The sequence below is a fragment of the Tyto alba genome, unplaced genomic scaffold (assembly GCF_018691265.1).
Source record: "Tyto alba isolate M040663 unplaced genomic scaffold, T.alba_DEE_v4.0 Super-Scaffold_41, whole genome shotgun sequence".
Lineage (NCBI taxonomy): Eukaryota > Metazoa > Chordata > Aves > Strigiformes > Tytonidae > Tyto > Tyto alba.
Genome location: NW_024881317.1, coordinates 17468780 through 17485925, shown reverse-complemented (window position 1 = coordinate 17485925; position 17146 = coordinate 17468780). Strand labels below are relative to the sequence as shown.

Below are 17146 nucleotides of genomic sequence, written 5' to 3'. Positions count from 1 at the left end.
GCTGGTAGCCTGTTATATTAATGAAGAGGCACATTTCTAAAGGCTTTTTCTGTAATGGATAAATCAGCCACTTTCCTGGAAACAGGAATGCCTGAGGAGACTGGCAAAAGAAGCAAACGAAAGGTCTATATCTGTGTATTAAGAATAGAGACAGTAGCATGAAAAGAGCACTGTTGTGGCCCCTGCTGAGATTCAGTGTAACGCTATGTACTGTACAATCAGGGACAGTTCTTTTTATTCACTGACCCAGAATCCTGCTTTATAAAATATTGTTAAATGTTCTTAATTGGAAATTCAGGATATCATTAATAAACAATGTGATCTAGTGGACTAACTACTGAACTGGAAATTGCTGGTTTGTATTGCTTATTTGACAACCGACTTTGTAGATCATATTCATGTTCTTCCCCCCACCTTCCCTTGTTTTTATGTGTAGTGGGATCTGCTTAAAATGCCTTGAGATTCCAGTTAAACTGCAGTATGTAACAGTTAGGCTGGGTTAATTACTGTGGTATAATGTGTTCCGCTGTGCTAAACAGTGGTTTTGCAGAAGTTATATAGATAAATTTGATTTTTTTAAAACAATGGTCAGCTGTTAAATATGAATTCAGTTTGTGAAAATCATTTTGTTACAGCTATACCATTTTTATTTCTCAACAGACAAAGAAAGTGTCTTCATTTCCAAGTTTTGTTGATGGTAAGTTTTACATCATCCATAGTTAAAGTAGGATAAAGTGGAAGGAAATGCTTTAATATATTTTAAAGATCACAGTTCTAAAGAAAAAGAGAATACAGCTGAAAAGTTTAAGTATGAAGTTTTTAACATTTTCATCTCCCCTGTGACAATGGGAGCCTGGTGATGATAAAAAGGGGGAGCATACAGAGCTCTCGGAATGATTAAGGTGAAGATGGAGACAACTACAAATCTGGAAGGGGCTAAAAAAGGTGGTAACAGTGGGCCCCAGCAGGGTGGAGATTTATGAAGGTATAAGAGTACCCTGTTCTTTGTGGCCTTGTGCAGAGAAAGGTGTCATTTAACTGTTTAGAGCAGCCCCTGTATCACTTTGATGTGATGCCAGTTCTTGCACACAGGGAATCTCAGTTGTCAGCACAAACAGAAAGGTTCTCCTGATCTGACAAAAAGCTGGTAATCCAATCCTCTGTTTAGAGGAGCCATGCTTTCATGTGTTTCTTCAATTCCTTTGCACTGCTATTATGTATTTTCTGTTTGGAGAGAAATAAGTCAATTTATTAACACAAGAGAGTGGACAAAGCTAAAATGGGATTATACTGAAAAACATTATCATTTTCTGATTCACAGACAGCTGAAGAACTTTGTATGGGGAAAATGCATACAGCTCTTCCTGCAAAGGAAATGTCTGCACTGTAAAGTAAGAAAAGACAGTAGGAAGCTTCTAAGGATCTGACCCCTTAGGTCTGCCATGAACACACTCTTCCCCACAATGGAACCCATAAATGATTGTTAAAAATTTGATTTCTTGTGCTATTCTCAACTCAGGGAAAACTTACTGAGATTTAGAATAAAATTAGAATGTCCAACACATTTTTCTTCTGTTCCCTGATCTTATTAGCCTGACTAGCAACTTCTGTTTTCAGTAATTTCCTTGAAGAGCTAGAGCAAATGGAAAGTTCAAAGATTGCCTCTTTTACACAGATTGACATCTGAAAGGAACTGCACATAACACTTGGCATGCACTGGCTAACAGGCCCTAAATTGAGGTAAATTAAATGCAGTCTCCATAGGTGGTGGAGACAATAAAGCAAGCTGAAACTTTGTAATAAGCATGTACTGATTGTATAGTGGACAACTATAAAGGGAGGCCAGCATGAGTAGAGATTTAAAACAGAATAGAAAATTCACCTCTCACAATGCTTGCAGATACAACTGCACATTTTAATTTTATTGGGGTAAAAAGGTTATGTCTTTTTCTTTCCATACCAATCAGCTCACTACTGTGTTGGAAATGAGTCAGTGTACTCTTTTAGATAGCATAATACTTTTTTTTTTTAGTTCAATCGTTTTGCTTTCTCTGATTTTTTCCTACAGTCACACAGTATGTGAGGATAAGCTAGCTATTAGGCTTTTTCTATTACAGGTATTATATGGCAGTATGTAATACAAATAAATACGTAGTTCACTAAGAGATTATGATAGCTAACATGACTGCTCTCTGAATTCAAATCAGAGCACAGGTTTTGTTATTATTTTGTACATAGAGTCCCAAAAGGAACAGGACCGTACTGCACGTAAGAAAAGATTCTGCCAGCTAGCACTCCATGTTCTTCTCAGAGCTTTAATGGTGATACCACAACCATATTCTGGTTATATTCATATTCATCTGTTCTTGCACTTAACTTTCAGCATGATTCCTTAACTACAGTAGCTATATCTATATCTCTATTAATACATTAATACATAATATTTTTCATCTGCCATGTGGACATAAAAACAAATTAGATAACGGGAACAAAAAATATTGGAAATGTGTCCTTTTGTTCCAGTAGTAATACCACTACATGTTTGTAGTGGTAATTAATTCTATGTTCATGGGTTTTTTGCTCTCTCTATTTGTCCTATCACCATAAATCTCATTCCTTTTCACAGTAACAACCATGATGAAGTAAAGAAATCAGCCAAAAGACAGAACCTGTAGATAGCCATTCTGCAAGGTGACATATGCCTGTGTCCTTTTACTCCTTATGCAAAATATGCTGCAGTGCCATGGACTCCAAGGTCTCAGTGACTTCATGCAGTATGATAGTTCTCAGCAGGAAGTTGAAAGTGCTTCTGTGGTCTGAGCACAGTCTCTAAATACTGTCTGAATCCTTGGTTTACACATGATTTTAGATAAATACAAAAATAAGTTCCTAACAGAATATTAAATTCATTTATGCTGAATTATTGAATGAGTATTCTTTTTCTTATATTATGAATACAAAAGATAAGTTAATTTTTAAAAGTTAAGACCTAGTCTACATAGTCTAGAATTATATTTATACTTGTTGCATTAATAGATCAGCAGAAAACCAAGTAATCTCTATTGCATTGATAAGATAGTGCAGAAATGTAGAGTTACATTTTTCAGAAATAGTTATCTAATGTTTAAGCACCAATACTCAACTGAAAATTCTAGTCTTTTTTCATATCGAACTAATCTTCATGTTTCCAATCTATTTCTTCTTCCCTTCCTCATCAGTAAGCCTTACACGTGCTTACAGTCAAGGGCATGCTTAAGTGCTCTGATGAGCGGGGACCTCAGCCAAGCCTGCATTTTTATATTATTTAAAGCAGCCAGAGATAAGGGAAGAAAATACTCAGGTAACCCAGTTTGACCCTTGCAATTTTCAACACCATTCCATCCTTCCAACAGATGTCTTACTTTACCTGACAATTGTTTATATTGTGTTCATGACAGGAAATATATGCTGGAAATGGTTTTTGCCCAATGTGCCTTTTTTTTTTTTTTCTTTTTTTTGTATTAGCTATTGCTATAAGCATTTTATACGTGCTGTTATTTTATACATTATGTTGCAGAATTTGTTGCTAGTATAATGGTTCTGCAAAAAATCACTTTAATGCTATGAAGAGATGATGAAACCATATTCAACCACAAAACGCCCAATCTTTAAAGAATCCAAATAAATAAAATCAGAATCATAAAATTGCTTAAAATCTTAGGTTCTTTCCATGTGCAAGAAGTTTTTCAGACAAATTAGTTAAAAACACCATTGCCGTCACCAAAGAGCCAAGACATGAGAAGAATTTGTTGTTTTCTTTGCAACACTCATGCATTTCACAGACCCCTAAGATATGGTGGGGATTACCATTTCATGCTTAGAGATACTAGTAAAAACAGATCTCTGAACATGTCTTTGAAAGGAAAGTGCATTTGACGTAGCCTATCAATGACTTGGAAATCAAGACAAAAATGTCGTGCTCGAAGATGTACAAAGCATTGCTATAACCAGTAGTGGGCCAAATTCGACATTCCTGAAAATAATTGATGAGAAAGCAAGCTTTCCTGAGTTCAGCCAGAGCTTTTGGGATCAAAAGGAAGTATATTAAGGGACTGATATGTTTGAAATAACGAGCACAACTTTTTTTGTTGACAAATCCTGCAGACTCTTAGAATTTTGGTCTTTCTTACATGTAGGAATGGCTGCATTAGAATTTGTACCAAGAATTGCAGTTTTACTTGTATTCAGACACACAAAATATTACAAGAAAATTAAACCAAATTAATTACTGAAGAAGGTTAGTTAAACTGATTTAAACATTATGTGGGTAAATGTATTTCAGAGTTAAAGCAACCTTGATTCAATTTAACCTGATTTACTTAGCTTGAAGTGAATGAAGGAAAACAAAATTAAAGTCACTTTAATTTTGAATGAGCATGTTGATGCAGGTATCTCATGAAGTTTTGCTAACTTGACATTAAATTCACATCTTTAATTAATTTCCTTCTTTGCTACCCTTGAAACAAGATGTCAATATGATGCAACATTTATATTTTGTTGCATGCTAAAAGAAGTACAGATGCATGAGACTAAGCTTTAGGCCTGAAAAGATGTATTAATCAGAAGAGGTACTACATCCATCTGCTGAAAAATGTAATGGTGCAAAGATGTAAGTAAAGAGGAACAGAAATACAGGAAATGGAGTTCTTGTGGAATTTTTATTTTCTTGATTTCTTTCAGTGAATTACTGCTGCAGGAACAAGGGTTGGTTTTTGAGGTATTGAAAGACCTGGCCTTCATGAAGAGTTTCAGTGACATTTTAAATTATTAGCTTACAAAGGATTTATTTATTTGAGGGTTTTCATACCTTCAATGGAAATTGTCATGGTATTTTTTTATTCTTTCCCAATACTTTGAGATTTTTAAATTCCACAGAATTCCATTCTGAGTTATAACAAATTATATTCCCATATTATATATTCCATTCTGAGTTATAACCATTGATAGATTTCTGCAGATGTGATCTAAAGCAAAATGTGTCCTCCTGTGGTATATGATTATCCTTTCAAAGCTTCAAACTACAGTGTTTGCTAGCAAAACAAATAGCTCCATTTTGTGTGAGCATTGTTAGTTAATGTCAGGTCTCTGAAGAGTGCAGGACTGGTATAAATATACGTATGTGTTTATATACTTTGATTACTGAATTACAAAGACTGTGGTTGTTTTCCTGGGGGTCGAAATTTCTAGCAGGTGAATGTGAGGTCTGCACAGAAATACTGGCGTCAGCAACACTTCTTGAAGAAGAAAGTCACTTCTTTTAATCATGTTTATTTTGTGTTGGAAGACTTTCTAAATTATAATGGGAAAACAAGGGATAGGAATGCTCACTAAAAGATAATGTGCAAACCACTATTTCAGTAAATTTCATTAGCAAAGCATGCCATACAGTTTTCCTTCTCCACATACTAATCTTCCACATTCAATTGATTATAAATAAATTGAACTAATCCACTGTACTTGAAAACTTATTTTAAAATTAGCATCTCACTTCAGTGTAATTTTTCTCCTCACACATGAGATCGATATACTTCAAAAAAATGTGTTAGCAGCTTGGCAGGTTGATACAGCTCAAAGCAAATTTCTTTTGTGGAAATATTGAGGAACAGAAAATATTCACTGTCAGGAGATTTCAGCCAAACTCTGGAATATCTTTACTGTTAATCTAAGCAAGCTAGATGTAAAGCCTAATAACTGAATCATGAGGATGATGAGCATAGTCCCAGTATGATATAAGTATTATCCGTTATGCTTTTCTCCCTGCCCCCTCTTTTTCATCATTGTAAAGAAACAACTTGCGAGATACCAGTTAATGTTAGAATCTCACCAAAATCACTATGTAATTAATACTAAGTGTATGCAAAGGCATTTCATTGAATGAAAGCTAAAATTTTTAAAATATCAAATTATTTTTAAGTTCTACTATTTTCCTTTCTTTTTTAGCGTGAAATTCTTCATGCTCATTACATGTGCTCCTTCTCCATAACTGCCTTCTGTGAATTCCCTGCTTTCAGACAGAAAGGCTGTATGGCCTGTTGCGCAGATGCCATTGATTAGACCCTGAACATTTTATTGAACTCCTGTACTGAAGTATGTTTCTGCAGCTTTCAGTTTATAAAATCTGTACCAGCCTGGGAACTGTATTTTTCTATCAGTCTCTGAATTCAGGCTTTACACAAGGCTAAAGAGCATCAAGATGCCTAATTTTCTTGTTTCCTAAACTTTCTTAGCTGTTAAGCTCCATGGTGGACTTTTGCTGAAGCTAGGTGCACACGTTTGTGCCCATTGTTCATTGGCATTTCTGCCAGAGGTAATGTTTGGGTACTGTGTACCTCTACAGACATCTCAAAAAAATGTGGAAACACAAATCTGTATTCAAGCAGAAGTTTAGCTCATGCACAGTAACAGTCATACATATAAATAGTAAGAAAGTTATGATGAAGGAACCTATCAACATTTCTGACACTTGAAAATAATTCCAATGTGTTGGTCAGTGCAGCACAGCAAAACATTGCCAATTATTTTCCTTTAGAATTCCAGTCAAACCATTATGCGGTTTTAAATATTGTTATGTTCGGTTAATATGATTTTTGGGAAATAATTAATAGGGAAAAACACTGTTTATTTTGCAGTGGACTTCTTCACCTGTTTCATATTAGAAAAGGTATAAAAAAGGTTGTTCAAGTCTCAATATCCTTTATTCAATTTCTCATCTATTTACCCACTTTTGAAAGGCAGTAACTGTAACTGTCTCATGTCAGTTCCAGGACCTTGTGAACCTGAAGACCTCATTGATGGGATCATCTTTGCAGCCAACTACCTGGGCTCTACACAGCTGCTCTCTGAGCGCAACCCTTCCAAAAACATAAGAATGATGCAGGCCCAAGAGGCAGTGAGCCGTGTTAAGGTACAGGATTTTACGATTTGTAGAATACTCTCTGATCCTTTGACAATTGATCTCTAAACAGTACAGGTTTTGCAGCTTCAAACCTATTCTGAAGTACACTTATGTGAGTACAGATCTAGTACTGTAAATACCATTAGTATCCAGTGCTCAGTACGCAAATACACACAGCATATCTGAGAAACAAAATATAAATTATTCCAGAGTCTGTTCAAAATTGTTTGAAATCTGTATGAAGAATTCAAGTGTTAAAGACAAATTGCAGATTGCAATTAGGAAATACTCCAGTGTGAAAGCATAGGATAGTTGTTTGACTTTGGTTTTCCTCTTATGTCATTAATTCCTTTAATTTACTATAAATAGTGAAGATTACTTCCAATATATTGAATTATTACTTTTTTAGGACCAGAAGATTCATTGTTAATGTGTTTGAATTTGGTGTTACAATTTCTGTGAACAGTTTCTGTATAAGTAATGTAGCACAGACTGCTTCATACAGCTGTGTAAAAAGCTTTTTTTGGTTAATAATTCAAGGAGGAGATTTTTTTTTTACAATTTTTTGTGGATCTGCTGTAAATACCTTATCTGAATAAAAACATGGTTAGAAAAAAGGTAGATTAGTCAAGAAAATATTTAATTGGTAAAAATTGCATGTTTTTGAAGGAAACTGGTTTGGGAAAATCATTTACTTAGCAAGAGACTGTCATGGTTGATGATTGATTTGGCATTTAGAAACAAAATGAAGGGAAAAAAGGTCCAGATCTTTGAACTTTCCAAGCCTTTGAATTTCTGTTTAGCATATTGTGATGTCTCAAGCTGTAAGTAATTTTTGATTGCAATTAACTCCCTAAAAACTGTTTTGTGTATTAATAGCAATCCTAATCTATCAGGAATACTTGACTACTTTAGATAGTCATGGAAATAAGCTAAAGTTACATTTTGTTCAACAATTACATGTAGACATATGATTAATATGGATAGAAAACTTTGAGTTTAAAATAGTGCATGTACTCTCATTTTAGGCTGCTGTATATTTAGAAGGATAAGTGTTATGAGCAGATGTTAACAGACAACACTGGTACAATTTTTTTTGTAATCAATTAACAACATGCATAATGCTATTAAATCCAGTTATGCTTGAGAACTGCATAGATATAAACAAATCTTTCTTGCACATTCCTTTCCCACTGGCCCCAAATTTTTAATTTTTAACACTCTGGATTCATAGTCAAAAGGTTTCCCTGACTTCCCATACTGTCTTTTCTCTTTCTTTGTGTGTACATCTGTCTGCATTCTTTTTTTATGCTACTCCTCAGAGGATGCAAAAGGCGGCTAAAATCAAGAAAAAAGCGGTGTGTAAACTGTTTTTCTTGAATGCTAATGTTTACTTACATTTTTGTTGTACTTGTTCTCCATGGAGTGTTGTGTCTTTCATTATGGGTCCTCATGAAGTTGTCATTTTTGTTTCTTCTTGGTTAAGTAGTAGAACACTGGATGGAATAAAATGAACTCATTTTCTTCATTGTTCATTTCCTGGAGTGCCTGTCTGCTGCGCTTCTTCTGTTGAATACCTGTGGTTTCTTTAGTTTAGATATATAACCAATGTTATCAGGGAGCTTTTTTTTTAATATAATGCTTATTTTTATTTTACTAACCAAAGCAGTAAGATGTATTTTCTGTATCTGTGACTTACTGTGTATTTATTAAATTATTGTTGATATTTAAAACCAAATAAAATAGATTTATTTTAGTAGTAGCTGGAACAATTAATACAAGAGACAATTCAATCAGTTGAAAACTATGCTTCAGTTACCTAAATACCGTTGACAAAAATACCACTAAAAGTAGTCTTGTTCTTTGTGATGGTCTTGGATGAAAGCAATACAAGTAATCTCTGCCAAAGTGTGTGCTTGCTTTGTATTTTGCTGGATGAGACTTAATGAAAATAAAATTAATTTGGATGAATTATAGGCATAGCTAAGCCTTTATAACTGCAGAAAAGAGCAGCAAATATATCATTCTTCCTTGCATTGTTTCACCAAAGAACCAGTCTCTGACCTGGAGACTGATGCCTGCCTTTAGCACAGGGTGATACAGCCTGTAGCCATTTTATTCTGAGACTGCTAACATGGGTGCTGCTAAATACCAGTTGCAATAGTGCACTGTGGACAAATAGCCTGGAGGAATAAATAGGTTCCTGCTGGGACTGAGAGTATTAGGTAAGATCTTGGATGATGCTTCAGTGAGAGGTAGGAGCTGCTTTGCCACTTTCTCTCCTGTTTTCTCACATGGGCAGAGCAAGGACTCACACATAGGAAACCATGTGGCATTACACTGTAATACTGCTTGCTTTGTGACCATGTTTTCTTATGGGATATGGAACTGATTCCCCTAGTGAACACTGCTCGGAAGTTGAGGTCTAAAAGTCAGCTAATGGCTTTCTGTGATATGAGAGAAATACTAGTTCGGTGCTCAGTTCTTTACTCTCTAGGAAAAAAATAAACTAAAAATCTAAAAAAGCCCTAAAGCTCACTGATGATGGTAAGGGCTAAGCAGCTGATGTGGAGTAAGTCACTTCCTCAGGTCTCCTACTTTCTCAATTCTGGTGCCTCAAGTACTGAAGTACATCCATGAGACAGCAGGGAAGAGACAGCCATACTCTTTCTCCTGTTCTGGATATAAGTAAAGAATTTTATTACTTGAGCTGTCAGTCCCATGGGCTTTGAAAATGTACCCACAAAATCAGAGTATGCTTCACTCTTTCTATGCAATAAATGCATTCTTTGCATGTATTTAGAAACACCTTTGAATAGTTGTCTTTGTAGTGGTTTAACAGTGCGATTGCCTCACATCACGTTATGCTTGAAGCGATCTGTGAATTTGTCATTCTAAAGAGGAATTTAAATTTCCCTTGTAACAAAGATTCTGTCGTTTAGACTTCAGAGGGAGATTCCCAGGCCTTGACTGAAGTGGATCTGTTCATCTCTACACAGAGAATCAAAGTTTTAAATGCAGACACACAGGTAAGTTATGAATAAAACTCTTCAAGAATGATGTTGAGTTAGACTGCAGTCTTATACTATTTGAAGGGAGCTTTACTAAATTTGGATAAATTCACTGTTGTGAGAATATTCAGAAAGAGCAGTGTTAGATTTGCTATTATAACACTTGATATTTGCCAATGTAGTAACACTGACACCAGTTTTGCTTATTAGTTGTATTGGAAACTGTCTGCATGTTGCTGAGACCTATAATTCAGTTTAGAAGAAGATTCAGAAGTCTTTCAGGATGCATGTATGTTGTTTCTCTGAAACAGTTTCAGTGCCCAAATTTACAGTCTAACAGGGAAGTCATTTGCTGCTTTAAGCTATTCATATCTTGCCATTTTTAAGATTTAAGCTCCAATTTTTCTGTAAATCACCTGTGAGCTACCATCCTCTTTGCCTAAGGTAAATTATTAATTATTCATATTAAAGAATCATCTAGAGACTACAGCAATGAACAGCTTCCTCTTCTAGGAATACCTATGTATATTCAATAAGAAGTGATCTTCATAAGAAGGACTTATTTAAAGAAATTTACAATTAAATACATATAATTTATACATAGATCACAATATTTAGTATAATAATCCCACAAGAGCTCTTAGACTCTGATCATACTTACAGAAAGTCTTTAACTTTTCATTCTTATGAGAGGCTTTGAAAAGGGAAATTTTAGTGACATTTTTTGCTTTAGTTTTCACTAAAAAACTCCACTGTATGCATCTAAGGAGTTGAAAAATGGTAAGACCTCAAGTTACATTAAAGAACAAATGATTTAGAAAGTGCTTAGTTAGTGTAAAGTAGAAAATTCATCTGTAATATTTGGAAAAATGATTGGAGTGACCTTATGCTATCCTTTCAATGATACTCTTTCAGAATTTATGAGGGTAATAGTCTTTTTTTTTTTTTAGTATCAGAACAGACCAAGGATTATACACAAGTTTAACTGTCAGAAAGATATCAAAACAAACAAACCCTTTGTAGGCAGTTTGATGAGCAAAAGTCAGTACAGATTTGTCAAAAGTAAATCATGTCAAATCAATTGTTTTCTTTTGTGATGGGGAATATATTTGTCCATGGCACAGAGGCAGCACACACCATCTGTTGACTTAAGGCTTTCATCTCATATAATATTTTCTAGATTATATATCTAGATACAAGAGATAAAACCAGGCTAAAAAATTTCAAAAAGTGTACTTCATTCTGATATATTGCAATATATATATATATTATTTATATATAGACAGACATATAAAGAGATAAAGAGCAGAGGGAGACTCAAAAGCATGTTTCTTTGATTTAGTACTGTTCAATATTTTCATAAACAACTTGGAAGATGGGAAGAGAAAATGGTTATTGAACTTGTATCTTGGCGTATATGATCAGAATTCAGAAATATGGCTAACTGAAGAAATGAGCTGAAATGATAGGAGATATTTCAGTAAAGATAAATGTAGCACTATACATTTAGTATTTTGTTATCAATTAGCATATAATTTTTTTTTCTAACAATGCAAAACATGAGGCACCTGCTTCTTCCTGAAATTTAAGAAACTGTTACTATCTTTAATATGAGGTTAATTATAATATCTCCAGGAAATGGATTATTTTTCTTTTAACATAGTCAGATGTCCTTACCATGCTACTAGAACTCCCAAGAGATAGAGCCAGATGAGGAGTAGAATAGCCCATCTAATATGGGTAGCAGTATTTACTGCACTGCATAAATTGTCCTGATACTGCATTTCATCCATGATAAACAATACCACTATTTGTTATGGCTCAGCTGTTTTTTGACCTCATGGTAATTGTGCATTATCCAGAGAGTGTATTATCAAAGCTTATGACTACTTTTTGCATTATCAGAAAATAAAATGCTAGTAATTATCAGTGTAAATATGACTACAGACAATTATTGATAAGTGAAGAGCTACAGTTTATAGTTGGAAGGTATGAGAGTAAATAGATAAGTTCTCATTCCCTTCTTTAAGCAGTTCTGCATTTTGACTGAACACCAAGCCTTTTAAAATAATAAAGGAAAATCCTTTGAGGCAGACCATAAACACTTTGTCAAAGTAACTGTTATCTTATTCTCCTGATTCCCCTGAGATTTCTAGTGATACAAAATGTAATGCGCCATGAGGAATGGTATCTAGAATGAGGTGTTCAATGAGATGAAAATAGCAATATTAGAAATTATAATTACAAGCTCTCTACTGTTTGCCATGGGTTTTTTGCTTGCCTTTTTTTATTTTTTTTTTTTTACAGTAGGTCTTTTAGAGAGCTGCAAGAGACTTATTCCCATGACTTTTTAGCATTGTTGTGGGCATGCTTTTGCATTTTTTGGCTTGGAAATATTTTTCAGTGCTAGTGAAGTTTCCTGACTGATGTAATTAGCATAGGCCTATTTCAGCTGGTGTGGCAGCTGGCAGAGGCAATCTGCTCTTTCATGTCTTTATCAATTATATAAACCCTATTTCTGCAGTGTGCCATCCATGTTTCAATCCATCTGTAGTGTTGTATAGCTCACATGAGGTAGCAGCTGATTTAAAATGCAAAATTCTCAGTTAAAAAATGATGTGCAGCAGGGTTCAAAACGCTGACTAGCACCAGTAAGGTGCATTGGCATGTTGGAACAAAGCCAGCTCTGGTGATTCCAGTGCCCTCAGCAACACTAGGAAATGGTGCCCCTGCCACTTCTTAGTTGCTTATGCATTTAGTTACTGAATACATTTAGCCCAAGTTGACCACCTGTTTAGTACGTGTGGTAGAAGTAACCTTAATTTTGGTCATGTGCCTGCTTCTATGAGAGCAATTCTTCCCTGTGCCACAGCTTTGCAGGCTTGCGGTCAGTGCACCAAAACAGCAGAAATACCACAGCAGCCTCTCCCATCTTCTTGCTCATTCAGTGAAGAGAAGCTGGAAGTGAAGCAACTGGGAAACCCAGCAGAGGAAAAGAAAGATATAGAGGTTACAGATGTGTATGTGCAGAGCCTCTGGTAGATGATTGGTTCCGTAAAATCATCTGACTCATTGGGCTGTCTAATGCACACTCCTGCAGGACTACATCACTTGAAAGCTTGGAAAAATGCTTAGATTTTCTTCCTTCAAGTGTTCTTTGGGTTTCAAAAGGTACAACAAACAGGATTCTAAGACTTCCTTAGAAAGGAAGGGAAATTCTGAGAAAGGGGAATCTGGACAGGAGAAGATAGAACAGGGGTTTTGAAAAAGGCCAAGAGAGAGGCTGAATTTCTAAGGACAAAGAGAAGGATAGCAAGTATGGAATGGATGGGACTATACAAGGGATGAGGGAAAGAATAGAGAAGCACGTGGGCAGAGATGGAGGGATTAATGGGAAAGTAACAGAGGAGAGAGGGTGAAAATGAGATAATGGTAATGGAAAATAGAGTGGAATGGAATATGGCGTGAGAAAGTCACAAGCAAGTAAAAAATAAAAACACGTTTACAGTCACTATATTATTTGCCTTATTCCTAATTGTAATTGCATTAGACAGGAAAAAGTTGGGAGGAAGTCGGAGAATGACTGCTTTCACCCCTACAAGGGGAAAATACAAAAAACCTTTGAGTGACTTCTTTGTGATGATAAGGATAGGAAGGCTTTGTTGGCAGGTGAGATAAAATGCATTCATTTTCCCAGTCCATTCACTCCTGTGCACACTGCATGTATGATTACACCCTTACAGAATACTTAGTGCAGACTGCTGAAAAGCAATTATCTCTGTAGAGGTTCCAAGACCCTCCTGAAAGATGTCCATTATAAAACATTTTTCCATACTGTCAGAAGTGCTATAAATCCTCCCGAGCCCCTGCAACCCTCAGAGACACCCCCCAAACCATTTCTTAACCGTCACAAATTTTCATAGTTTAGGGATAAGCATAGAACATTTTATTTCAAGCCTAAGAAGAATCATTACAATAATTTTATGGGTAGGATTCTCTTCAGTAAGACAGGTAGTTGTAAGAAACAATGATTGTATTTTTCTCTATCAATGTAAATTATATTGAAATTCTTAAAACAATTACTCTTGTTAACTCTTCAGCCTTAAAGATCTATTCAACCAGTGGAAAACTTATACCTAGCTTTTTATAAAAATGATGAAAATTGTGTGTTATCTCATACCACATTATAGGTTTTTTCAGAAGATCATATATCAAGGGAAGCCCTGCCACTACTGACACAGCAAGGAGAGTTTCTCAGTGTTCTAATATGATTGAGTTAGATGAAAACTGACCTCATGCTGCTCAGTGGAATATTCTGATACAGATCAAGAGCCATGAGCAAATAATTAAAAGGGGGGAAAAAAAAAGAAAGAAATTCAAATGGCCTTCTTAGTTAAAAAGAAATCCCAAACAAGCAACAAACCTATAGTCAATTTTCCTTCCTTTACATTAGAAATATCCACGTATATATTCAAGCAGATACTAAAAGCAGCAGAGACAACCTCAGTCTTGGCCAAGAACCAGAGGTATTTTAGACACCAGAAAGTAATTTACTGACTTAAAACTAATAGAAATCACAAGGTAAACCAAAACAAATTGATTCAATAACAAGTATTTTTTTATCCCAACTCAGGCAGAGTTTGGTGGATGTTTTTAGCTGCTCAGGGAGGTGGGGGGGAAGGGGACATCCTCAGCTAGTTTGATCATTAAAACTGTTATGCTTCTGGTTGTTTCCAATTTGAGCAATAAATGAAAGCCTAGGAAAAGCCTCCAAACTGACCAATGACCCCAGCAAGAAGGAATTTCCAGATGGGCCTTTGCTGTTTCTTAAAGAAGGGAACAGTTCATCTCTACAATGGCAAAATACGTAAAGAAATGATAGCAAAGGAATCTAACAAAGCATAGTGGGGACGCACTTTCTTGGTCTTTGTTTCAACGGAAAGCTTTATCTTAATTAAAATAAATACTTAGCATAAGGTTTTAAAGTAAGCAGCATCCAGTTTAAGAAACTGATAAAGGTCAGGTTTGAAATGTCCCATAAAAATAGGATTTGGACTCTTTTTTGCCTTAAAACAAGGATGTTCAACCAACGGCAACAGATTGGATTCAGTACAGCACACCAGCCACGTTTGAGAGCTGAATTAATTACGCTGGCAGCCTGCTATTGAAATTACCTCTCGTAAGCCTCCTGTGGTCTCCTCTTTGTCACACAAGAAGTGCATACATCGTGTGACCATTGTAACAGGACACAGGCGTTTTACTCACGTGATGGCAGAGTCTGGCTTTGTTTGAAACTGAGAAGGAGCAAAGGCTGAGTGCTCCAAGTACAGAGGACAAGCACCTCATGGCAGACGGTGATATGTGGGGAGGAGGGACAGCACAGTCACATAGTGAAGAACAACATACAGTCCTTGGGTGTCTCCTCAGGAAAAACTGTAAATCATCACTGCTTTAAAATATCATTTTATGGCTCTGTGAGCCCTTACAGCTAGGAAGATTTTTCTAATATGTTGGCTAAATTGTCAAAATATCTGCCAGATAAGCATTACTAACATAAGTTACATCACCTTCTTTTCCTAGGAATTTCTCTTCCTCTGTAATTATACACAGACATCACTAAGTGATTTTTTTTAAGGCACTTAAAGGAAGTACAGTCAATCAGATTACTTGTTTGCATGAGTATTCCCGAGACTTGGAAGTACACTCAATCAGATTACTTGTTTGCATTGAGTATTCGTGAGACTCTCATTTTAAACCTGAAAGTTTCTTACCGTTATGGAACATCTTTCATAACAACAGAGCTTTCTGGGAACTTAGAGGAGGTGTGGCTTTTAATTTATTTTTATTAAAAAAAAAAAAAAAAAAAGGGCAAAATCAGGTTGCTTACACAGTATCTTGAATAAAACCTGGATGAATGTACAAATAGTTGTCTAAAACATCAGTGTAAACAAGTATATCATTGTTTTTCTTTGCAGTCCTAAATATATTAAAATCCTTTGAAATCATCACTGTAACAATGTCACATACATTATTTTATTAAAATAACATTATTTTACATACAGAAACCTTGTAATGAAAATGAGACTGCTAGCTGTTGAGGCACATTAATTTAATCATAATGCTGAGTTCAGAAATAATAAAACTTACTACAAGTTCATACTTAGGGGTGCACAGAAACTGTTATACAATGTCCTTGAAGGTTCTTCCTTCTGGGACCTCATTGCTCTTTTATATAAGAAACAATTGATAGAAGCGTGAACTGGAGATGGAAACAAAAGATAAAATAGTAATATCTGAAATAAAACAAATTTAGTGACAACATACCCTTCTCTGACTATAAATATGCACTCAGTTTTCATGTGCAACTCAATACGTAATCAAAGCCCCTGAATGACGATATATTCCTGTGAGAAGAACATTTGGAAGTAGTAGGTTGGGATTTCCCTGCTAATTGCAGAAAGTAAAATAAGAGTTTAAAAATCTAAAGTAATTAAAAGGATGCAGGCCTCAGGGATTTGAGATAGAGGCTTTTTATATTTAGTACTCTCCATGTGTTCTTACATAAGAAGTGTTCATTAGGATGAAGCTTGGACAGGTTTCCACTTAAAATCATTCTTACAGGCAACAGCTCTTGAGTTGAGTTCTCCTAATACAACCAAACTGGCAGCCTAATGACACTGACTGGAATAGGATTTTGACTGTGAGCCTGGTCACTAGACCAGTTCCCTCCAAACTGATCTGAAATATGCAGGTAAACGGAAAAAAGTATTCAAAATTCTGCCTACACAGAAGGTGAAACACTGCCTTCATAGCTCTTCACAAAGGAAGTATCACTTTGCTGTATATGAGAAAACGTTACCTTAGATATTATTGCTATTCTGAGACACGATTAAAAAAAATAATTGGGAAATTATAACATCTTCTCATATATATATATATATATATATATATATATATATATGACTTCTCTAAAACTTGGTCTGCCATTGTGAAATGCACCTGCTTCATGTGGCAAAACTAATACTAAATGGAAACATAATTTTCCAACAGCACAGAAATGTTTATAAAACATTAGTATAGATCTTCATTACTGCTTTACAGTAGCAACCGTGTTGTATTTGCTCAGACAACACTTCCACTGAAGCCAATTTCTTGAACAGCCACTATGCCTTCAGTTGGAGCTCAGGCCCACTGACCACAT

General features: G+C 35.4%; 1 protein-coding gene across 3 annotated transcripts in view; it reads left to right on the top strand.

Annotated features, from left to right (window-relative positions):
• APBA2 (amyloid beta precursor protein binding family A member 2) overlaps positions 1-17146 on the top strand; it is a 108081-nt gene that overhangs the window by 74688 nt on the left and 16247 nt on the right. For 2 of the 3 annotated variants that reach the window (XM_032990358.2, XM_032990359.2), the window contains exons 4-7: positions 661-697; positions 6798-6943; positions 8257-8292; positions 9877-9963. In XM_032990358.2, coding sequence (XP_032846249.2) covers positions 661-697; positions 6798-6943; positions 8257-8292; positions 9877-9963 — 306 coding nt within the window. The remainder of the gene's footprint in view (positions 1-660; positions 698-6797; positions 6944-8256; positions 8293-9876; positions 9964-17146) is intronic. The other variant, XM_032990360.2, reaches the window with a different exon arrangement.